General features: G+C 45.8%; 1 protein-coding gene across 1 annotated transcript in view; it reads left to right on the forward strand.

Moving 5' to 3' along the window:
- The window catches only part of LOC118106125 (protocadherin-16-like), an 81,577-nt gene extending 59,333 nt beyond the window's left edge, over positions 1–22,244 (forward strand). The window contains exons 3-21 of the mRNA XM_035154399.2: positions 2,303–2,491; positions 3,182–3,413; positions 3,970–4,206; positions 4,574–5,602; positions 6,489–6,676; positions 6,769–6,865; positions 7,189–7,346; positions 8,813–9,659; positions 12,355–12,597; positions 13,537–13,662; positions 13,763–13,972; positions 14,067–14,933; positions 15,028–15,141; positions 15,223–15,434; positions 15,731–15,882; positions 16,292–16,422; positions 16,694–16,980; positions 17,082–17,223; positions 17,697–22,244. Of these exons, the coding sequence (XP_035010290.2) occupies positions 2,303–2,491; positions 3,182–3,413; positions 3,970–4,206; positions 4,574–5,602; positions 6,489–6,676; positions 6,769–6,865; positions 7,189–7,346; positions 8,813–9,659; positions 12,355–12,597; positions 13,537–13,662; positions 13,763–13,972; positions 14,067–14,933; positions 15,028–15,141; positions 15,223–15,434; positions 15,731–15,882; positions 16,292–16,422; positions 16,694–16,980; positions 17,082–17,223; positions 17,697–20,287 (8,052 nt within the window). The 3' untranslated portion in view covers positions 20,288–22,244. The remainder of the gene's footprint in view (positions 1–2,302; positions 2,492–3,181; positions 3,414–3,969; positions 4,207–4,573; positions 5,603–6,488; positions 6,677–6,768; positions 6,866–7,188; positions 7,347–8,812; positions 9,660–12,354; positions 12,598–13,536; positions 13,663–13,762; positions 13,973–14,066; positions 14,934–15,027; positions 15,142–15,222; positions 15,435–15,730; positions 15,883–16,291; positions 16,423–16,693; positions 16,981–17,081; positions 17,224–17,696) is intronic.
- Positions 22,245–23,991: the final 1,747 nt, after the last annotated feature.

Consider the following 23,991-nt stretch of genomic DNA (forward strand, 5'->3'; position numbering starts at 1 on the left):
ACTCACAGTGGTTAAGATTCCTGAAAATGTGATTGTGTGGTTTATTATCTGACAGCAAATTCCCCCAAATAGTCACTTAACTCATGGAATATATCGTTCTATAGGAATATAGGTTTTCAAACCACAAAGGGATCCAAATATCCGGAGTACTTTACTCAGCACTTTGACTACTGGGAAGAGCACTGGATCCTCCTCATGTGGATGAATTTCATGGCCTGAACTCCGATGAACTCAGTATCTCTGCAGCACAAACTCTACCACCGCACTCCGCTCAGGTTGAAACTTTTTGAACGTGTGTTTTATTGCGTATCATTATAAATCATAGACTTTTAATAATTATGGACGACCTGGAGTCACCTCCTCCCACACTCCCATTTTTGGAATGAAGCCAAAAAATATCCTGGATATGAACATTGCCATCTCGGAGCCAGAGTCTACTCATTAGTGATCTGGGGATTGGGGGGGGGGTGCTTTCGACCAATCCCGAGACGGTCTTAGCTGTCGATAATGGCGTTTCCCCCCGTTTTTATTGCATCAAGTAATTAATTAAAACCAAACTTACCAGACAATGAGCAGTGTCTCATCCACTAACATGGATGAGGTGGGATTTATGACCCAAACTGCAGCCGGGCCCCATCGAGGCCCTTTTGGGGAGCCTCTCGTGATACATAGAGTAAAAGTTATTGTCTTTTTTCTCTTTTACAAGTTTTTATACTGGAAATATAAATGTAGACTTTCTACATGTGATGTTTTTTTTAATGTACTCTATGTGATTGTACTTTGTAAAAAGAAAAGAAACGATTTTTATGATGGCTGAGGCTAAAACGGAAAGCAACATGGAGTCCCTTCAAATAGGCTGTACGTTCACTGCCAAAAAAACGGGTGAGTCACAAGAGGAAATATTTTCTTACAGATCTGTTTGGAACTTTTTGCAGCGTATCTGCTGCCTTTTTTTAACGTTCTACCAAAGTATTCACGCTAAATCGCTCCTTCAAGTTAACCTCCAGCCGACACTCATCACACAACTGTGGAGAAAACAAGCACACAACGCCGTGGGGTTGTTATAAATAACTTGTCCCCCTGCAAAATGATAAAATATTACAGTAAACTGCCGCCTTTGCACATTAAAAGATGGAGTGGCTTTCTTGTATTGCTCTTGGTTTCCCCTTTCCTCATGTGGTTTATTATTCTTCTGCTCGGCCTGCGTCTCTGCCAGCTTTACTACTCCCTCACTCCTACGCACCACTCACCCTCTGTTAGGAGTTAGGGGCATGCTCTCTGCCGAGTCCCCCGTCTGCCATCTGCTCAGGAAAGAGCCGGAGCCTGAATTACCGCAACCGAAGCTTCATCACCTCGAATGAATGATTTCCATCTTCTCACACTCGCAGTGATGCCATCAGAGAGTCGGCTTTTGATGATAAGCACGGCTTTGCCTTATTTTTCTTGGCAACGCTCCTGATGACAACTCGTTTTTTTTTTTTACGCAGAGGAGGCTCCCTGTTGTTGCATGAGCATGATTTGAGCTTCTATTTCTTTATCCCCTCCCGATTAGAAAAAGATCCATTTATAAAAAAAGGTGGGAAGAAGAATTCTAATCAACTTGTGAGGTTTAATCCAAGCGTAATCTCTTGCAAACTGCGATCCAGACCCAACACTTGCAAACAATTACGCTGCTGGCACCCAGGGGCCCGATCTGATTGGTCTGTTTGCCTTTGCGCTGTCTTGGGAGATTCTGCAGTAATTGAGTCGGCACCCGGGCTGATGGCTTGTGAGCGGCTTTTATAGCTCCAGCCGTTCCAGACCTCTGTCGATGTGCGGTGTGTTATTAAAACCAGACCACGAGCGGGACATTACATTAGGGTATAATGTGTTGCACTGAAGCATGCTGTGTGGTATCCCACTGTTCCCCCAGCCGTCCCTGTCACTGCCCTCTGCAGACAGACGCCACTCCTGAAGCAGGCAGTTTTCCCCCCCCGCTGGCAGCTCTCCCAGAGCCTGTGGAAGTCATCCTCCGCCCCGCCAACCCCTTTCATTCCCTCGGAGCCCCTTTCTGCCAAAGGGCCTGTTTGGCTCATGCTCTGGCTCAGATAAACAACAAAGAATTAGTCCAGAGATGCTTTCACAAGACACCTGGTACCGCGCTCTTGTTTTCGGTCTGTGGACTGTCTCACATCCTCGGACAGAATTTACATTTGATCTGCTGTGGATTTCGAGTGATATTTATTAATGAACACGGGAACTGCTGAGTTTATCCATTCAGATTTGACAAATGTTTGACCATCTCGCTGTTTCTTCTCCGTAGGTGACTGCGACGGACGCAGACGGCGGCTCCTTCGGCTCCATTACCTACTCCCTGGGCTCTGGCATTAGCAGCGCTGTTCCCTCTCAGTTCACCATTGGCAAGGAGACGGGCCAGATCTGCACTAGTGCCTCACTGGACAGAGATCAAGGGCCGGCCAGCTTCGACTTTACTGTTACGGCAGTGGACGGGGTGAGCCACCACGTTTTGAAATCATGCTTAATGTGAATCTATTGAGCCATGGAGTAATCCTATAAAACCAGCAGCCGTACCTTTCGGACTGACAAGAGAGCAGAGGCACGGCCAACTGTGCAGAAAAACTTTGATTTGAGCAGCCGTGTAGAAAATAAAAGCTCTCAGCGGCAGGCTCACTCCACAGTCAGTGTAGCATCCTGTTCACATTATGCCAGATAATACTTAGAAAATAAAAAGGTTAAAAATGAAATAAAGTTACTGCGGTCATGTTAAAGCAATCAGAGAACGGAGAAATGCCTCAACTGTCAGGCAGTAATATTTTAACAAGTTGGACTGCCGCCTCCCTCGTTTTTTGCCACCTGGTCCAAATGAAAAGCCTGCACTGTATTTTCTACAAATGAAAAGCCCATGAAACCGATTGTTTGGTTGAGCCGAGCCCTCTCGCCCTCCACGGGTCATGACATATGGCTCTTTCCCGAGGGAAACTATCAATCTGTATCCCTCCACGAACCTGCTGGGACTATATTTTAGAGGGTACGCTATACATTGTATTTTAACAGGGTTTACCGCTGGTTTTTACAGGCGCCATTAATGTGGCCTAAATCCTGCTTTCAGGTGTGCGTGTGTTTTTTTTGTCCGTGATTTAGTGTGAAAGTATAACAAAAGAGCTTTTTGTTTCCTCTGCAGGGTGGACTGAGTTCAGTAGCATATGTGAAGGTAGATCTGGTCGACATTAATGATAACAGGCCCGCGTTCTACCCAGTGAGCTACGCTGTTAGCTTGAGCACGCAGAGCGCCCCGGGGACATCTGTTGTCAGAGTGACGGCCTATGACCCCGACTCGGGGGAGAACGGCAGAATTACATACAAGACCGTGCCCGGAGGGGCCTCCCCATTCTTTACTCTCAACAAAGACACAGGTTCGTACTTTTCCTCTTCCTGAATACACTTTAATGTACTTTTTAAGACTTAAGTGATTGATTTTGTTATGTCCCTGTGACGGCAAGTGGCCGGAGGTACTATGTTACAGCATTATCCCTCCATATCCATCCTTTTTATTTTTGTGAACATGATATTTCAAGAACGCCTTGAGGACATTTCTTCAAATTTGATAAAAACATTCAGTTTGACTCAAGGATGACCTGATTCGAATTTGGAGGTCACAGGTAAAGGTCAGAGTGACCTCACAAAACTCTTTTTTACCTTGTGAACACGTGATCTTTAGAACGCCTCGAGAGAATCAATTCTAATTTGGCAGAAATGTTCACTTACACTCGTAGATTAATTGATTAGATTTTGGTAGTCAAAGGCCTCACAAGTCATGTTTTCGGTTTCTTGACCATAATATCTCAAATCTGCTTCGAGGGTATATCTTCACATTTTTCACTGAAACTGAAACAAATGTTTGTAAACTATAACTGTACTTGTTGGCTTCATCCTGAAATTGTACAAATGTTTCTTTGGACCCATTTGCAGGTGTGATCTCGCTGTCTCGCTCTGTCTACGGGAAGGCCAACTCTGTCATTCCCATGGTGGTCTCCGCTCAGGATGGCGGTGGTCTGGTCGCCCTCGTCAATGCCAGAGTCAACATTAGCGTTGCGGCGGGGCTGGTGGCGCCTCCTGTGTTTGAAAAGACCCAGTACTACTTCACCGTGTCTGAGGACGTCCTGCGTGGAAAAGTCGTGGGCATCGTCCAGGCCAGCAGCAAGACAGGTGGGGACGGAAGACATATCTACACTCTCATCTCCGTCTCACTCACTCGCTCACTCACCACGTTTGTGTCCCTCAGCCCATATTGAACAGTTCACTACACATTTATCAGTCACACTGGATCTTTTCTGCTCCCTGTACCACTTGAACAAATAGGCGTTGAGCCACTACACACACCTAACTCTGAAATAACATCAATCAAAAAAAATTCCATCTCACAACTGTGTTTATGTAATCATTTTCTGAATTTTGAGAGCTATTACTGTCGGGAAAATTGAAAAATTACATCTTTGCAGTGTACTCTGACTCTGCTGCTTTTAGTGCAGCCTCCTGGGATGTGGTGACATGTCTCTGGTTTGTGTCTTTTCAGGCTCCTCTAAAGATATCTCCTACACCATCAGCTCTGGGGACCCTGCGGGTTACTTCACGGTGGATCCAGACACTGGGGCCTTGAGGACGAGTCTGTCCCTGGATCACGAAGCCCAGTCAACTCTTGATTTAGAGGTGCAGGCCCGCAGTGGAAACCCCCCTGCCTTTGGCCAAACCCGTGTCCACATTACCATCGTAGACATCAACGATAACCCGCCGGTTTTTATGCCCTCATCTTCGGAGTCGCTGCTGCTGCCGGAGCACACAGAAATGGGCACGGTGATGTATCGTGTCCAAGCTGAGGACAGAGACTCAGGAGTCAATGGACATCTCACCTTCGACCTTTCTTCTCCAAGTGTAAATCAGAGGATCTTCAGCATAGATCGCAGCAGTGGAGAGATCCGATTGGTCGGGAGCCTCAACTATGAAAGCAACCCTCGTTACGACCTCCAGGTGATTGCCAAGGACAATGGCGTACCCCAGCTCAGCGCCACCTTCATGCTTGTGGTTCACATCCAGGCAGAGAATGATCAGGGACCTGTGTTTGATACCCTTACCTACCGGGTGGAATTAAAGGAGGGCACCCCGATAAACACACGCTTCCTGCAAGTCAGAGCCCTGAACAGAGAGACCCCTGGCTCGGGCCACTTCAGTCCCCTGGCGTATCACCTGCGTCCAGATGGAGACGCTGCAGGGTTTGGCATCGCGGCGGACACTGGCTGGCTGTTCGTGAAGAGCGCCCTCGACAGAGAAGTCAAGGACATGTATCTCCTGACAGTGCTGGCGAGTGCAGGTCACGGGCAGTTAAAGAAGACGGGCAGTGCCACCGTGCGGATATCGGTCACCGACGAGAATGACAACTCTCCCAGGCTCACTCAGGAGAGGGTCTTCATGGCTGTGAGAGAAAACCTGCCTGCGGGAACAGGCTTCGGTCACGCGTCGGCCACAGACCGAGACAGTGGCCCCAACGGACGCCTCAGCTACCGCTTCCTGCACCCGGACCGCCACTTCCAAATAAACTCCAACACAGGTTAATTGGAAATGTCATGTTTTTACAGTCTCGACTGGTTTATTGGAATGAAAGTGTTGAAATATTAATGTGTAGTGTTGAGGATTGCTTCATTAGGCAACCAAAGAAACTGTGTGCATTCATGCAGAACCCTATATACACCAAGATGTGGAGGGGAGAGCTGACTGGCTGATGATAGTGTCGTGCTGTAATAAAGCTGCTGTCGACAGAAGAGCCTGCACAAGAGGAGAAGGGCAGCACAGCTAATAACATTTGTTGAATTGTGGATCTCCTCCTGATTATGTGAAATACCTGGAACATTTCTCACTGAAAATGGTCATGTCATTTATTTTTTGGAAGATTGAGCCAAAATGAACTAAAACTCATTTCTTCCTTCATGAGCTCAAAGATTCTTTGCCCTCAATTTGAAAACCAATCATGATTTCACACCAAATACTTGTTATTCTTTGTCATCGAGAATTGAAATTACATGTGGACATTTTTAATTGGTGTTTAGTCAACCCAGTGAGTCCTCACTACGGTTGCCTCTTCCCTATTATCATAAATTAGTCAGATGATGGTGACAGCAGCACTGAGCATCCTGCTGGGCCCTAATTGGCCTGCTGAGCCTGTTAGTCTGTGGGTGGAGACTCAAACTCTGATTTGTGATCAGTTTCTGGCTGAGTTGTGAGTCTCCACAGCGTCTGCCAAACTTCCAGAGCTCCTCTATTTGTGTGTGAGAGAGTGTACGTACACATGTGCACGAACATCTGCGCACTGTGCGTGTCTGCTACTTGTGTGTCACTGATCAAAGCCTGCCGGCTCATAAGTCTCTCATCATTATTCCAGTGCTCTGGACTTGTGCCTCTGCATGAAATTCCTCTCATCCACCTCTTACTCTCCCCAGGTGAGATCAGCACAAGGACGACTCTGGACAGGGAGCAGCAGTCGAGCTACCAGCTGGTGGTGGTGGTGCAGGACGGGGGTTCGCCCCCTCGTAGCGCCACAGGCACGGCCTTCATCACCGTCCTGGACGACAACGACAACGACCCCACTTTTACTCACAGCCAGTCGGGGAAAAACCTCATCATGCAGGTGATGGCACAAGACCTGAAAAGCAAATGTGCCGAAATGGAAAAACATCTCTCACGTCTAAAGTTCTAACCTTTATTTCTTTTAATCATCAGGTGACAGAAGGTCAGTCCTCTGGGGGTTTACTGGGCACGTTGCAAGCAAAAGACCCTGATGAAGGAGAGAATGGCACCGTGTTCTACTCTTTGTCAGGTACAGTTTCATCCATGCTAAATAATTATTGATTTATTATATGTATGTGAATAAGCTACATGTAATGGTTTAAAGATGTGGCAGAAATCTTATTTTCTTTTTTAGATTTGTTTTGTTTTTTAAAGTTTACTTGTACTAGTTGCAGTGTAAAGTATTTTAACCATGTATTCATGCATTTAAATCCTTGGTTGCTTTGATTAGAAACAAGTCTAAAAAAAGACCTGCTGAATAGACGCTACAACTGACTTGTCTGGGTTTATGTATTCAGGCCTCACACACACTTCATCTCCAGTGAAACTTTGGACTCTGTGTCTCCCCCCCAGGTCCCAGAGCTGAACGTTTCTCTTTAAACCCAAACACTGGCGAGCTGCGTTCATCATCTCCTCTGAGCCACTCGGAGCGAGCCGAGTACGCGCTGACGGTGACAGCCACTGACAGAGGACTGCCCCCTCGCAGCACCTCCTGCTCCCTCGCCATTCAGGTCAGACTTCCACTGGAGCCCGGCCAGCACAAACACCCTCAACCGCTCACTTATTTAATATCAAAGAATAGACTCCGGGGGCCGAGAGGATCCGTGTCTCCGGGCCCCTCCGACTGGCTGCAGACTCATATCAGCCTCACTCCTGACAAGCTCTCCCTCCCATCCCCTCCCTCTTCTTCCCCTGTGAATTTTCAAAAGGGAAATTTCTATCTGAAATGGAAAAGTGGGTCTGAATCAAATACTCCCAGCTGGCTCGTGATGGGGCCCAGCTGTAGACCGCTCTGATCAAGGTCACATTCACTGACTTCAACACTTTTTTTACACGGTAGCCATTTTTGCAAAGAGCACTGGGGCTATATACTTATGTAGCATTGAAGGTAATTTGGTTAATATTTAATGTAGACCAGAAAATGGACATAATGGAAGAACGCTGGAAGGGAACTCGGATTTATAGGCTCCCAAGAAAACAGCGTTGCCATATAAACAGCTCTTGTGAGTGCCAGTTCAGTTTCCATTCTAACAATAAAAAAAAAAAAATGAAAGTCCTAATTATTAGTTAATGGGATTAAACAGTGCAGTGTGGTTTTTGCCCACTGACGCATTTCCTTCAATCATCTTTTCAGAGTGATTTATTAAATCCATCGTTGATAGGATGGGACGATAGCAATTTACGCTCTGGAAACGCTCCTTTTCCATCTAATGTGGAACCAATTTACAGCGTGTCATGTACGATTTCACAACAAACACTGTGTATTTATTGAGTGCCTACTCATTGTGGGAACTGTGCTGTAGGATGCAAAAACGCTAGACTATCCAGATCAGCCCTTCAGCTTACTAAACACTGTCAGTAACGCTGCTGCAAATTTGATCAACAAAGCCTCTCCATCTTCCCCCCCTCTTCCCTTTTATGGCCGCTTAAATTTTTCCCCCATCTTAAAAGAAAAGAACTTTTATTAAAACAACGTGTCACTTGTTATTATGGCGCTCTTTTCATAGAAAGGAGAGAAGTAATGATGTTGTCGTCTTTGAAGACACTCGAACTGGCCATCAAAAGAAGTGTAAAGCTATACGCAGAACAGGAATTCACCCCAGTGCTAAATTCAGCCCCTCTCACCATAGTGCTCCTCTGATTGTGTTACTTTTATCATCCTTATTATTTTTCCTGGCAGCCGTCTGAGTTTCAGATTAAGTGTGATTAATGTTAGCAAGCGTGTTACTCAAGTCTATAAAAACCTCTTGTAACTGGTTTCACTTATTCCCAGTGAACGCGTACAGAACAAGAAGTTGGAAAAGCACAAAGTCTGGTTTTGCTTTGCCCCTAAAATCCATGAAATATTTTCATCTTTGTTTTTTTTAAATTCGAACTGAAATTGCCACCAGGCATCTCAACAAACTATTAGAGTCACAGACATCTTCTTTTGTCCTCAAATACACATGCAGTGTTTTTTTGTTTTCTTTCACCGCAGGTTCTCAGCATCAACAGACAAGCTTCCAACACCAATTCACTTTCCTTATCGTTCAACTCTGTGGAGGAAGCCAAGCCCGGCTCTGTCATTGGCTCAGTCCGCCTCCGTGACAGAGAAAGCTCAGAGGAAGGCGAGGTGACCTACACAGTGGTCGGGGGCACTGACCGAGATGGAACCTTCGTTGTCGACCGTCTTACCGGGGACGTGTATCTGGCTCGCGCCCTCGACTATGAACGAGACGCGCACTACACCCTGCACATTGAGGTGGATGACTTCTCTCACGACCCTCCCAGCAGCACCCTCGTCCACCTGGACATTGACGTAGAGGACAGCAATGACCACACCCCTGAGTTCCCTGAAGACCCAATCACCATCGTCATCTCTGAGAGTATGGAGGCCGGCTCTTCTGTTTATACTTTCCAGGCCGTAGACAAGGACGGCAGTGGCCCCAACAGCGAGGTGAGGTACTCCATTCTCCAGCAGTGGCCAGACACCCCGGGCCTTCTACACCTCGACCCGTCGTCCGGGGTTCTCTCCTTGAGCCAGGAGCTTGACCATGAGGTCACCTCCAACCTGATCCTGGTTATAAAGGCGACAGACTCCGCCCTCGATGTCAGCCAGAGGCGCTGGGGCTCTGTCACGGCGAGGGTGTACGTAACGGATGAGAACGACAATCTACCAGTGTTCAGCTCGCCGACGGCCGTCAGTGTGATGGAGGACCAGCCGGTGGGCTTTGTGGTTTTGTATGTCATGGCCAGAGATGCAGACCAAGGGGAGAATGGTCGGGTGACCTACAGCATCGAGTCAGGCAACACTGGAGGAACGTTCAACCTCAACCCGAACACTGGTAAGTCTGGGCCAATGCTGGAGGTAGTTTCTGCTGTATACTGACTCAACAGTTGACCGGTTTTCATGTCACTCATGGCGAAACATTGGTGTTTGCTTTGTAAACTACAAATACTATCCTATATATGTTGTTGAAATTACATAATCTGGTAGGTATGTGCAGGGGTTAGCACCGTTGCAACACAGCAACAAGATTCCCTGTTTGAATCTCGGCTTGGTCTGGGTCCTTCTGTGTGGAGTTTGTCTGGGTTTTCTCTGGGTCCTCCCACAGTCCAAAGACATGCAGATTGGGAGTTATGGTTAATTGGAGACTCTAAATTGTCTGTAGGTGTGAATGTGGGAATGAATGTCTGGAAATATTGGCCCGAATGTCAGCTGGGATTCAGCTCCCTCTGTGACTCTCTAAGGATAAGTCAAATGGGTGGACGGATAATTTGAGATTTTATAGAATTATCATATTCTCTCTTATGAAAGCATTGTTAAAGTCATATATGAGAGAACTATTTGGATGTGTAAGGTTCCCTTTTCAAAGTTTATTCATATGCACAAAGTTTCTTTTTGAAATGTCAATGAAAAATACACATTAGATATCAACATGTGTATCACTGTCAACAGCAGCAGATCTCAATCTGTGTATTTCCAGTACCTGACCTTAGTATTATTGTGGCATGCTTGTTCAAGTACTTGAAATAATTGAAATACTATAAAGTTTAGATGAGAGAGAAAAACTGCATCAGTTCAGATCCCTGTGGGTCTTTCCATTGGCTTTTTATGCAGTTATGCCACCTCTGAAGTCAACTTTACATCACGTGTACTCCCCTTTCCATGTGACCCCCCAACCCCCACTACAAGCACCAAGCCTCCCCCTCCATAAACACTCACAAACATTTACAATACTCTGCTTACTTCTAAGTGCAGCACAACTCTTGCTTCACCTCTCATGACTTATTTCTCTCAGTTGGAGACCAGACAGACAGAGCGGCCTGCCAAATATTAAAGACCCACCAAGACACACACATACATGTGCAAGCACACGCATGCACACACAGCCCATCATCTGTTATTGTGGATCTATTCCCATGAAAGACCAAAGAGCCTCCTGCTCCGGCTTCTGGGAACCATTAGAGAGGGGATCGGTTACGCGTGTTTATGTGTACGCACGTGTGTCTGTGTGTAGGCACGCACATGTGTGTGTGTGTGTGTGTGTGTGTGTATGTGTGTGTGCTCGCATTATACCCTGTCACTTACTCAGCACTGACCTTGGGCTATTTGGTCCTGTGGGCTTTGTTGTGGTGTTTGAGACACGTGTCGGCGATGGCTCCGCCTTCGCCTTCAAGTCGCCAACCGGCGTGCCCCCTGGAGCTGCTTGGGGATGGAAACATTCAGGGGCTGTCATGCATGTCACTTCTGGTTCAGCCCCGTGTGTGCACTCATCTTGAAGTGTTTTCATGCACACTGGTTATTTGTTAGAATCATGACAGAGTTAATCCTCTGAGCACCTGGTTTGCTTCTGTTTTGGGGTCAGCGACCAGAGACCTGGGACCATCTCCACTCACTCTGTTTTCATTTCTGTGGCACCACACTTAACCACAACAGAGAGAACCATCCAGCTATTATTAGGAGTCTATAATGTCACGGAGGGAGACATATTCTCATCACTCATTGTCAGGGGGGGAGGTCATTAATTTCACTTTCTGTGCGAAGGGAGGGTGGATGGGTGATCGCCTCTCTGCAAAAGGCGTTCAGGGATTAACACATTAAATGTTGTTTAAAAGAATAAATCCTCTGCATGTAGGACGAGAAAGATGTGTTTGTTGTCTGAGCAACCTCAGCTAACCCTGATACTACAATCCAAAGTGTTGGCGCCACAGACCACATAGGCTTAAGATGCTGGAATTGAAAACATCCAAAAAATAAAAACTTTCCTCTGTTTCCCACTGCTGTTTTGTCCTGCCCATGTGTTATCAGTGACCAGGGATAGGACAGGATCAGAGGACTCAAAGTTGGTGCAAATATTCCAGCCTGTAACTCTGACCAGATTAAAAGCTCGGGGGCAAATTATCTCAATCCAAGCAAAATACAAAGCAAAAAACATACACACACAGAAGAAGAAAAAAAAAGTTAAAAACCAAAACAGCCCTGGCCGACTCTTTCTTTAACAGTTGCAGCCCATTTTAAAGCATGAAATTGAAATTGAATCAATGCAAGTTCTACCCTCTTCGGGCAGGATAATGAAAAGGCAAGGGTGCCCCTAATTTCTACAGAGCACGGCAGGCCTGGCCGTTGCGTGTCTAGAGCGTGTGTTTACTGCTCTGCTCTCGACGGCTGCGGCATTCTCCAATGGAAAATCTCGTAAACTGTGGCCAGACCGTCGGCCTGTTAGAGCAGTGGTGGTGGTGGTAGCACTCAGGTAGGCAAAACTGTGTGTGTGTGGAGCAGATTAACTCTGATTTGGCCCTCACACGGCAACTTTTCACACTCGCTTTTTATACCACTCGACTACACACAAGTGTGGAAAGTGGTGTGTTTTATTGCCTTTGATAGCATGCCTTTATACCGTAGCTGTCGTGTGTAACTGCCTCTGGGAAAGAGGCTGTAATAAAGAACACCCAACCACAATCGCACACACAGGCACACACACACACGCACACAGGAAATCGCTCCTCACGTTTCACCCCCGATTCTTCTCTCCGCAGGCTCTCTGTCGATCTTTAAACCTCTGGACCGTGAGGAGCAAGACGTCTTTAACCTTACAATAATCGCCGAGGATCATGGGATGCCGCAGCATCACCGCAACAGCCAGCTGCTGTGCGTCCATGTGATCGATGTGAATGACGAGGTGCCTTGGTTTCAGGAGAGCCAGTACGAAGCCCAGATCTCTGAAAACCAGCCTCGAGGAACTAGTGTGTTGACGGTTTCCGCTTCTGATCTGGACCAAGGTGAGAAATAAACAACTTTTACTCTCGTAGTTACTCCAGCTTTGGTTCATGTTGGCCTTTTTTTTTAACCAACACTTGGCACCGACTTGGTTATTTGCTGCTCAAAACAAGGTTTGGTTGAAATAAAAAGGTTTTAGGGATATAACTTACTTCTAACCCTTGTTTCAATGTCACTTAAATGACTGTATTTGAACAGGTCCTATCTACATGTTGAAACCCAATCATAGAAATGCTGATTATACAGCGTGTATAGTTACATGTAACCGAGACATCTGAAAAAAAAAAAACTTTCATCCAAATTTAGCCTGATCTTCTGAACCACAAATTACCTGAATCATGTTCTGTTGGCTCCAAATGATGTTGCTAAGTGGTCTTACCCTTTTAGGCCCGATCGTACGTGTGGTTGGATTAAGTGTCAAGAGATACCGAGCTGTGCTGCTTCAGCAATTACTTAAACGCCTGCAATTACCCTCCGCCTTCATATGCTAACGTCTGTAACGTGTTCACATTACAGACGTTAGCAGTTGTTTTTAATTGAGGACTACACAGGAGAATGGGGGGGAGGGGGCTGCGGAGAGGGAGCATTCCCCCGGAGTTAGTCAGAAGCACATAAAACAGAAGGATTATAAAGTTTTGCTCCAAAAGCGATTAGTGAGGCAAAACAGGTGAGGTTGCCAGACTGCTCTGTGCTAGCACGCAATCTGGCATTCAGACACCTGAGGGTGGGCCGGCAGAGCCAAGCGCTGACACGGGTAAACTAATGACAAACAAACAATTAACTATTCATGCTATTAGCGAGAGACATGTAAATATTATCCAAAGGCTTGATCTTGTCAAGTGTAAATTAACTTTTTGAGCTTTGGTAATTAATTGATTTGATTTCCTTACAGTTAATATGTTTGGAAATAAACTACAGTCACTTTGTGTGTTTTGCTGTAGGAACCAATGGGAAGGTGACATACGGTGGTATCTCAGTGGACGTCTTCCACATCAACCCAGTGACGGGCGTCATAACAACCACGGGGCCGCTGGACCGGGAGGTCCAAGAATACTACACTGTGACAGGTACTGCTTATGACTTTAAAATACATACTATAGTTGCATATCACAATTATTGATTATTATTATCGTAATTAATTTTGTGTTCTTTATTCTGTTTTGTCAGTTTATGCAAAAGACGGAGGCCTCTTACCCAACTATGCTAAAGCGACAGTGAGGATCAGAGTGCTCGATGAGAATGACAACGTCCCTGTGTTTGGACGTCTCTACTACAGCATAGAGTTGCCTGAAAACCTGGAAGCTTTGCCTCTGTTCACCCTCAGAGCCACTGATCAAGATGCAGGAGACAGTGGGGAGATAAAGTACAGAATTACAGGTGAGAATTTGTTTTAGATGCGCTCGCAGCTTAAATTCTACAATTTAACATTTGTATAACTCAGGAACTAAATGAATGGTTGCTTCCCTTGCAGCTGGAGACCCATCTGGAGACTTCCACTTGGACGGGCGATCAGGAGTGCTGTCCACTTTGAGGCCTCTGGATCGGGAGAGGATGGCAAGTCACACCCTCACAGTCACAGCTCAGGACCAGGGTCACCCTCCCCTCAGCAGCACCACCACCGTGGAGGTTACTGTGCTTGACATCAACGACCACAGCCCCCAGTTTCAGAGCAGCAGCTACACTGCAGACGTTTCAGAAGACGTTTCCATTGGCTCCCTGGTCCTTGAGGTGAAAGCCATTGACCTGGACCAGGGCTCAAACAGCCAGGTGATGTACTTTCTGAGCCGTGGCTCCCAGAGTATGTTCATTATCGATGAGAACACAGGCCGCATTATCACAGCAGCGCCGCTGGACAGAGAGAGAACCGCTTCTTACACCTTCGAGGTGTGTGCCACTGACTCCTCCCCAGCGAACCCACGCAACTCCACTGCTCAAGTGACCGTCTACATTCAAGACGTGAACGACAACGCTCCCTTTTTCATTCAGGACCCGCTCATTGTGAACATCTCCGCCATTAGTGTGTCTAGCCGGCGAGTGCTGGCCACCATGAGGGCGGAGGACAAGGACTTTGGGGCAAACGGCTCTGTTTTTTATCGTTTTGCCAACCCTGTGAGGGGCTTTGCCATCAACTCGCTGACAGGAGACATCCAGGCCACGGAGAAGCTGCAAACTCTGACCCAAAGCCAAAGGACTCTGATCGTTCAGGCCATGGACCAAGGCAACCCGGCTCAATCCTCCCTCGGAGTGGTTATCATATATATACGGGAGCAGAGCTACAGAGGGATTCGTTTCTCCCGCACAGCTCGAGATGTCAGTCTGCAAGAGAACGCAGCCAAAGGTTTGCATGATGTTGGACAATTTCCACCTTTTACCTCTTTTTTTTTAATTAAAAAGTGGAGTTAAAATGTTTGAACATGTTTTTAACTTTGCAGGCACAGTAGTAACACAGACTCAGGCCAAGTACCCTGATGGCTCCCAAACTGGCATCAGCTACAGTATTTTCAGTGGAAACAGGAAGCAGTCTTTTGGAATTAACGCCATCACCGGTAAGTGCTGAGACAGCAGCACCGACGACAACATGATGTACTCTACATGCACAGTGACTCATTGTTATTTTTGTGAATTAGGTGAAATATGGGTCGAGAAATCTGAAGTCCTAGACTATGAGGAGACCCCGAAACTCCGCCTTGTGGTGAAAGCTGAGACGGCATCCTCCAGCTCCTACATGGCTGTCAACTTAATCCTGCAGGACGTCAACGACAACTTGCCACGCTTCCAACTCCAGAACTACGTAGCCTACATCAGAGAGGCACAGGGATACGATTTCCCCATTATCCAGGTGCAGTAGCCAGCCCCCCCACACGTTTATTATGCTTGGCTGTGTGAAGTTGTCGAACAGAAAGCACTCAAGCCTCAAAAAACCTGGACAGTTTCAGTGGAGTAGAGAAATGACCTCATTCATTTGACATGGTTCTCAGTGTCTCGGCTGAATATATGAAAACCTTTTTTGTCCTGAAGCCAGATCCATATAGACCTTTATGTGAACTCTCGACTTCCATGTCCAATTTTACTCACTAGTTAATCACTACTGTTGAATACTTCTATATTATTAACGTGGGCTGTTATTTTCTTCAGGTTGCAGCGGACGACCTGGATCAGGGTCAGAACGGTCAGGTGACCTACTCCATCAGGTCGTCGACCATGAGCGGCTTGTTTAAGATCGACCCACTGACCGGAAGCATCACCACAGCAGCCATTATGGACCGAGAGATCTGGACGCAGACAAAGTGAGTTTGATATTATTTTCATGTGGTTCTCCTCAGCTTACTATTAATATTTATATCAATTGTCTCTCTGTTGGACTAGATGTTTCCATGTTTGCCCTCTCTGCTCTGAAAATCCTTTCAGTTATAGAAAAAAGACAAATTAAGAGAGAAATTATCAATGAGTTTATCATGTTATCAAACTTATATAAAAAACATATTTCCCCTTAAGCTTGTTTTGTTTGATTTAGTATTTTCAAATCTGATTATTTATTATTATTTTTAATAGAAACAATGAATCTTATATATGTATATATCTTCTAATGCTCATTCTAAAACAAAAAACAGGCGGATCTTGGTGGGGGGTGGAACAGTATGCAGCCATATGTTATTCATAAAGTCACAGACACTGACACAGATTTTGTGGCACTAGGCTTGTTGTTACGGCAACAGACCGGGGATCCCCGCGGCTGGCTGGCTCTGCCACTCTCACTGTGATCATCATCGACCTCAACGACAACAGTCCCATGATTCCTCTGCATCGAGAGATCCATGTGCCCGAGGGTAAGTCGGCTTCGCAGGGAAGTTAGTCCAGCGATCTTATCGGGAAGCCTCACGTCACCCTCCCCGGCAGCTCGCGCAGCGCGGCTCAGTGAGAAAAGTCTGACCCTATTATGAAACAAGTTATTGCCAAGTTCCTCTGTTCATTTCCTGTCTATTAGATCAAGGCTTTTCCAGAACAGGATATTTTTTTTAAAACAGAAAAAAAGAGTCTCTACAACTTCAATATTTGTTCTTCCTCTCCTGTCTTCCCACTTTATTCTCACACATACAGACACGCTGATTGGCACAGTCATCACCACGGTGACAGGGAACGACGTGGACTCGGGGCCAGCCCTCTCCTACACACTACACCTGGATACAAGCAGCCAAGGCCTGTTTGGAATCCATCGTTACGGAGGAGGAGTGTCGCTGACTGGCCCTCTGGACTACGAGGAGCGGACATGGTACACGCTGACCATCCGCTCATCCGACTCCAGACATCAGAGCGAGGCCAACCTCACCGTGCTGGTGGATGATGTGAACGATAACGCCCCCACCTTTACTCAAGACTTGTATCAGGTGCGGCTACATTCACACATCTGTCTGTAGAGCACTGGCATATTTGTTTAATTGCATCTGTAATGGATATAAATATGTCTATGTTGTGTTTTTATCAACAGGTGACCGTATCAGAGCACCTCCCAGCAGGCAGTGCCGTCATCACGGTAACAGCCACTGACCGTGATTCTGGGGAGAACGGGAAGATTACCTACAGGGTCATGTCATCAACTAGGGGCGTCTTCTACATTGACCCAAACAATGGTGAGATTAATGTCTGCACATTTATGGTTGTTTATAGTCTTTTTCTGACCAGAGGTTAATAATCATGGGTTATTCCCTAAAGCTCTACTTATATGCACATTTGGGAGTTTGGACATATTTGCAAAAGCCATTGCAAAAAAAAATATTTAATCATTTTGTTCATTAAAAGTCATCGAAAACCCGATTTCCTGTTATTTGCCTCAGATGTTTTGCTTGAGATAGCATCTGAAATAAGGGGTTATAAAAGAGGACTCTTTCTTCGCCTCAGGTTATTCTGTCTCCTATTCTCAAGTGGAATTCATTTGCCTCGAATAATATTCCCTTTTAAACAGAACATGCTCGAACCTGTTTGGTAATAAAGTTAATTTAACAGCTAATCACCCTGTGTATTGACTGGCTTTGCTAATTAACGTGATGAGGTCTAGACAGATGATTAAAATAAAGTTGCTCTTTTCGTTCTGTTTTTCTCACAGGAACTTTGTTCATCAACCAAAAAACAGAATTTGACCTCGAGAATCCCTCCATCCTGGTGCTGATTGAGGCGCGGGACCAGGGCACGCCACCCCTCTCATCCATCGCCACCGTCCAGGTACAAGTGTCTGATGTCAATGACAACACCCCCATCTTCCACCAGTCGGAGTACAGAGTCACTGTGTCTGAAGACGGCCTTCCTGGATCAACTGTTCTGATCTTAGAAGCTGTAGACGGAGATTTGTCTCGGGACAACTGTGGTTTCGATTTCGCTATTGCCAGTGGAAACTCAGGTAATGCCTTCCAGATTGAGAGCAGCGTGCGCTTCTTGGAGGGGCAGGGCTTCCAGACGGTCGGCAGCCTGATCCTGGTGGAGGAGCTGGACTTTGAGGCAGTGCCCAGTTATAACCTGACTGTCGTGGTGTCCGATCGAGGAATCCCTCAACGTAGCTCCAGCGTGCCTATCCTCATCAGCGTTTCGGATGCCAACGACAACCCTCCAGCTTTCAGCCGATCAGAGTACAGCGTGGTGCTGAGTGAAGGTGCGGCAGCAGGGACAGAGATCTTGCATCTATCTGCCACAGATCCCGACTCTGCTCCCAATGGAGAGGTGCAGTACTTCATAAGCTCAGGGGACGAGACGGACATTTTCCAGGTGGACAAGTGGACCGGAGCCTTGAGGCTGCAGAGACCTCTGGACAGCGAGAGACAGTTGAAGCATGTAATTGTTGTTCAGGCCACTGATGGGCAAGGGCACTATGCTCTGGCCCCAGTCCGTATTGAGGTGAAGGACATCAATGACAACCGCCCCTACTTTCCCCTCAAACTTGTAACTGCAAGCATCAGGGAGAATCAGCCCCAGAACGCCTTAGTCACCATGCTGCATGCAATCGACCATGACAGAGGCGTGTTTGGACAGTTGAGGTACTACATGTTGGACAACTCTAAAGAGGGAAGAGATGCATTCCTCATCAACCAAACTTCAGGGGAAGTGCGGACTCGCTCCACGTTTGACTTTGAGAAGGTAACCTCCATGGATTTTGTGGCTGTTGCCATGGATGCCGGCAACTATTCTGCCAGTGTAACGGTGCAGGTCTATGTCACAGGGGAGGATGAATATGATCCTGTTTTCACATCCTCGGAGTTCTTGTTTGAAGTGCCTGAGGGAGCAAAGAAAGGTCAGATTATTGGCAAAGTACAAGCCAGAGATGAGGATGGAGGCGTGGACGGCATTGTTCTCTACTCCCTCGCAGACAGTTCGCCTTATTTTGAGGTCAACAAATCAACAGGAGCTGTCTCCTTAAAGATGGACAGCTATAGTTCACATGGGAGTCGCTCTAAACGAGATGTGCGTCTGATGACACTGGACGTGACGGCTCATAGCCCCCTGGAGACATCACGCAAAGCTGTGGCTAAAGTTTCTGTAGACGTGACCCACACGTCGTTTGGTCTCACGACAGACATGAACATGCTGCTCATCAGTGTCATTGCAGTTTCATTAGGGGCCATCGTCATTCTAATCGTAGTCGCTGTGGCACTGTTTTGTGTGAAATTAAGACGTCGGAAGAAGGAGAAAAAAGCAAACAAACGAGCACCAACATCAGGCACGATGCTGCATAAGTTCGAGGAAACAAAAATAACGGCAAATGAAATGATTTACCACCAGGCCCTTCCTGGATACACAACGAGTCAAAGTGGCGGTGGTGGGGGTCCGTTCCCCCGTGGTGGATCGCTGGATCCCTCCCACTCCAGCGGGCGTGGCTCTGCAGAGGCCGAGGCAGCGGACGATGATGAGATCAGAATGATTAACGAATACCCACGAGTGTCGAGCATCTCCTCGTCCATGCAGGAGCGCATCTCAGCCCGGGGGCCGGACTCCGGAATCCAACAGGACGCAGACCAGCTATCGGACGTGTCCTGTGAGCCTTCCATAGACTGGTTCAAAGGGAAGAAACTGGGCAGTCTGAATAGTACTTTATTAGCAGGCCAGGTGCCGGTCTACAGGGATGAGGGGGGAGGGTATGTGGGTGTGGGACGGGGACTCAGCATCTCACATCCTAAAGACTATACCTTTCCAGAGGATGGGAAGCCAGCTGTGGACGGCTCCCTAACAGCCATCGTGGCCAGTGATGAGGAGCTGAGGGGCAGCTATAACTGGGACTACCTGCTTAACTGGTGTCCCCAGTTCCAACCCTTAGCTAACGTCTTTACTGAAATAGCGCGATTAAAAGATGAAACCGCTCCCCCTCAGTCCCGCAGGTCATTTCATCACAAAGCGAAGGCCGAGTCGAGAATCGACCCCCCGCCTCTCATAACCTCTGTGGCCCACCCGGGGGCCAAAACTGTTCCTCCAAAGCCCGTCGTAGGGAGGACGTTCCCACACTTGGCTTCTTTCCGACGATCTCCCATCAGCGCTGAGGGGTCGATCTCCTCAGTCGCCATGTCTCCCAGTTTCTCGCCCTCTCTGTCACCGCTGGCAGCGCGTTCTCCTGCGATCACGCCCTTCAGCGTCTCGCAGGGACCCTCTGCGTCCTTGATCAGCGCAAACGAACACAATTTGGAACACAGCGAGGAGGCAGAGCTGAGGATTTGAATTCTGAAACATGAATTAAAACTGAGTCAGTGCTGTCCCAGACCTATTCTACTGTATGACCACAGGGGCTGCAACTTGAAATGAGTCAATCTCATTCTTATTCTCCATCTTCAGAGAACAAGTACAAAAGGTTACATTAAGAAGTCCAAATAACTGAAGTTGTGGTGCTTACTGGAAAAACTGAACTACATGACTAACAGGCCAAAACGGACCATGCCTTTTGTGAATGTGTGTGTGTGTGTGTTTGTGTGTGTGTGTTTGCGTGTGTGTAAGAAACTCCTTATTCCTCTGTTGATCAGTGTTAATTTGCACATTCGAATAGGGATTCATAGATGATGTCAATATTTTGTACAAAAGCATTGTCTATATTTTTATACTTACATGTGGTTTCTGACAAGAAATGGCATTGAAGTGTCAAAAAAAGGTTGTTAAAACCTCAGAATATATTTCTATATTTGTATATTTGTAGCTTGTACTGTATACTTGTTTGTACTGTATGTTTTATCTCCTGTAATTCTTAACCTTGTGGTTTTAAATGAAGCTCTCCATTAATGCTTTATGAATTGGGATTTTTCTTTTTACAGATTATTGTAAATATTTATAGAAGAAGAGGCATCCGTGCTTGACAAATGAAAACATCAGTCAGAATAGCGCTTTGTGTGATCAGACTTTCTCGGGATCCCGTATTTGATCTCATATCAAAAGGTAATCATTGAATGTGAATTGTTGGAAGAAAATTGTCTCGGTCCTCGACACGTCACTACATTTTTCTGCAGAGGAAGATGAAGCTTGACGTCCAATGATCCCGTCCTTCAGGTTCTCTGGCTTTAATTTTCTCACCATGGGCCTTACTGCGTTTTTTCCATTTTGCATTGTGAAAGAAAATAACTCGCACGAGGCAGAACAATGAGCAGCTATGTATGTAAAGTGGCTCCATCAGCAGCCTTATCATTCCAGAGAATGTAAGCAGGCCTTGGTAATTTGTTTTACACATCTAACATTTGTTCGTAAAATATGAAAGAAACCAGTCTCACACACTAAGGGCACAGTCACACACACGCGAATGCAAAGCATAACCAAAGCTGAACTCCACGTGAAGCCACGCTGCGATTTGCCTTGCGACTGGAAGCAAACCTTTAATTCGCCCCCTCGCTCGCGCTGACTGGAAGTGAATGGGAGGCTGAGGATCGTCACTGAAACATTGGCGTATGTGAGCTTGGGCCCTAGATCAGCGACATCTTGACACTAATTTCTGTCCTGATCAGTTTTATTGTATAGATTCACAACCAAACTGTAATGAATGTTTTTTTTTTATGGACCACAATTCACCCCGACCTTTCAAAGGCACTAAAAACAATACTGTGTGGATGGAAGTATGTTTAAGTGCATCTATGAATGTTCAAACACTACCAGAGAATGTTTCCTCGTCAATCAGAAGAAGTTCATGTCATGTACATGTTCAGCCATAATAATTTTTACACAGATGCCTACACCATAAATATATTCATGACCGGAAGTGTATTTTTGGCAAAAATAAAATAGCATGTAAATTTGTATTAATAACTACCTAGAGCTCTGTCTTTGCTCTGTCTGTTTGCTCCTTATAATTACTGTAAGTATTGTCTTTTTCTTCAACCCCAGTTTTACACTCATATATTAAGCAACACTAACATTTTACAGTAGTTTTATTTATTATAAAAGGTAAACCTCTGACGGATTTGGTAAATTATTTACGAGGATGCTATTTTGACCACGGCCAAATACACATGAACACTACCTATTTGATAGAATGAGGGTACCTTTGTTGTTTGTATCGTTTTGGCATTGAACAGTTTTACCTGCCACTTACATTTCTTTTCCTGTGTGTATTACGGTGCCATAAAGACGAGAAATTCCTCCAAATGTCGAAGCCTGTCCAGTTTGAGCAAAGTGCCTGATTAAAGTACTTATGTGAACACGTCGTCCCCTCTGTCGCATCTTTCTCTGCTCAGAGTAACGGTGAAAAAAAAGTTACTGCGTACTAATCCATGAAGGTGTTTTGAATTTTCAGGTGAAAGATTAAATACCTGACCCGTGTCCTACCCCGAGGGCTCATGTATCGAGCTCCTCTGAACATTGATGCTCCGCTCGACAGTATTTTTCTGCAGATTCTAAATGCAGCTAAAGCCGCCAGCACTACTCTGTAACCTCAGGCTTATACCTCTGCATAAACATTACATCTCAAAAAAAACCTGAGTCCCAGGGGCAACAGGATAAATGGAGAAATGCAATCCCTCAATCATCCTGCAGTTCAGTCCCAGTGTCGTCCCGATCTTAAGAAAACATCTCTTAAATGGACGATATTGGATTTAATGATAGCCATTAAGTGTTATTTAGAACTTGATAGGTGTGTATGATGAAACTCGATCACAATACGAAGTAATTTGCTCTCAGATGCAGTCATTAAAAACAGCCATGAAAAAATGATATTATATTTTGTTCTGTCTGACATTCTGAAAGAAATGTTTCTTTCTTTAACATTGTGAGATTGTTTTATAGTATTCATGTTGTTTTCTAAGAGAATAGTTAGTGGATCGTAATGTAAAATATTTATGTGTGTGTGCAATTTGGTGCAGATCCTAATGTGGTTTCAGTGCCATTCTAGTTCTACTTTTGAGGTGTTAGTTCAAATTAGCTCCACATTAAAATCTAATACCCCTCCTGAAATTTTGGCAACAAAAAGAAATCTGATTTGCATTTTGCTTTGCAGCTCAGAATTCATTATTGTGTTCTTACCGACGACACCAAACTCCAGATCACATCTCAGGTTTTTTTATCTGTATGAAACTGTATGTTTATGCATGAAGTTGACATTCTCCCAATTATTATCCCTTCTCTGTTACTGTTTGTGCACTTATCTTCATTATGCTCCAGCGTGAATATCAGGCCTCAGCTGTTTTCTTACTAATTCCTCATGGAACATGTAAGAGCAGCAGGGTTGAATACAGAAAATAATTTTAAGAAATCCACGTGCAAACAAACAGGCTTTATCTTTTCATCTTGCTCGTAAAACCTCTGTGGTGGCGACTCAATTCTGGCTCTCAAACGATACGGTGAAATAACAAAAAAACTGATCGCTTGTTTTACCCCGGTGAACTTTTCAACATCAGAAAGTTCAAGCACGGTAATGATCCAAACTTTTCCTCTGGAGAAATGCATTTATCAGAAAATCTTTTGAACCTATTTCATGATTAATGCATGACAGTAATGTTTCTAAATAGTGTTATTTTTTTCGTATCCGCTCCCACCTGCACATTTGCATCATTCTCATCTCGCCCGAGGCCGGACGACGCCCCTGCTGCCTGATGAAACAGAGCTGAAACCGGACCGGCAGTGTGTTCCCGCTCCGAGGCCTGCCTCCAACTGGTTGTGCAGCTGAAACCCAAACCCTGTAGTATTCTGAGCAATTACATAAACACCGAGGCGAATTCATGTGAGTGTGTGTGTTTTCGTTCCCGGGCTGGAAATATGGGCGGAGATGGGCCAGATTGGACAGTTCTGCTGATGATACACGCGGCCTGAATTTCATCGCAGACTCAGGTTATGAGGTGAACGGCGTGACCCAAACCGAGCACCTTGGATCGGAGGCCAGTGTATACACAACAGAACTCAGATTATATATGAGTGAGAGGGCAAAAGCCAAGTCATTACTCAAAGATTAAATT

The sequence above is a fragment of the Hippoglossus stenolepis genome, chromosome 4 (genome assembly GCF_022539355.2).
Source record: "Hippoglossus stenolepis isolate QCI-W04-F060 chromosome 4, HSTE1.2, whole genome shotgun sequence".
In the NCBI taxonomy this organism is placed as follows: Eukaryota; Metazoa; Chordata; class Actinopteri; order Pleuronectiformes; family Pleuronectidae; genus Hippoglossus; species Hippoglossus stenolepis.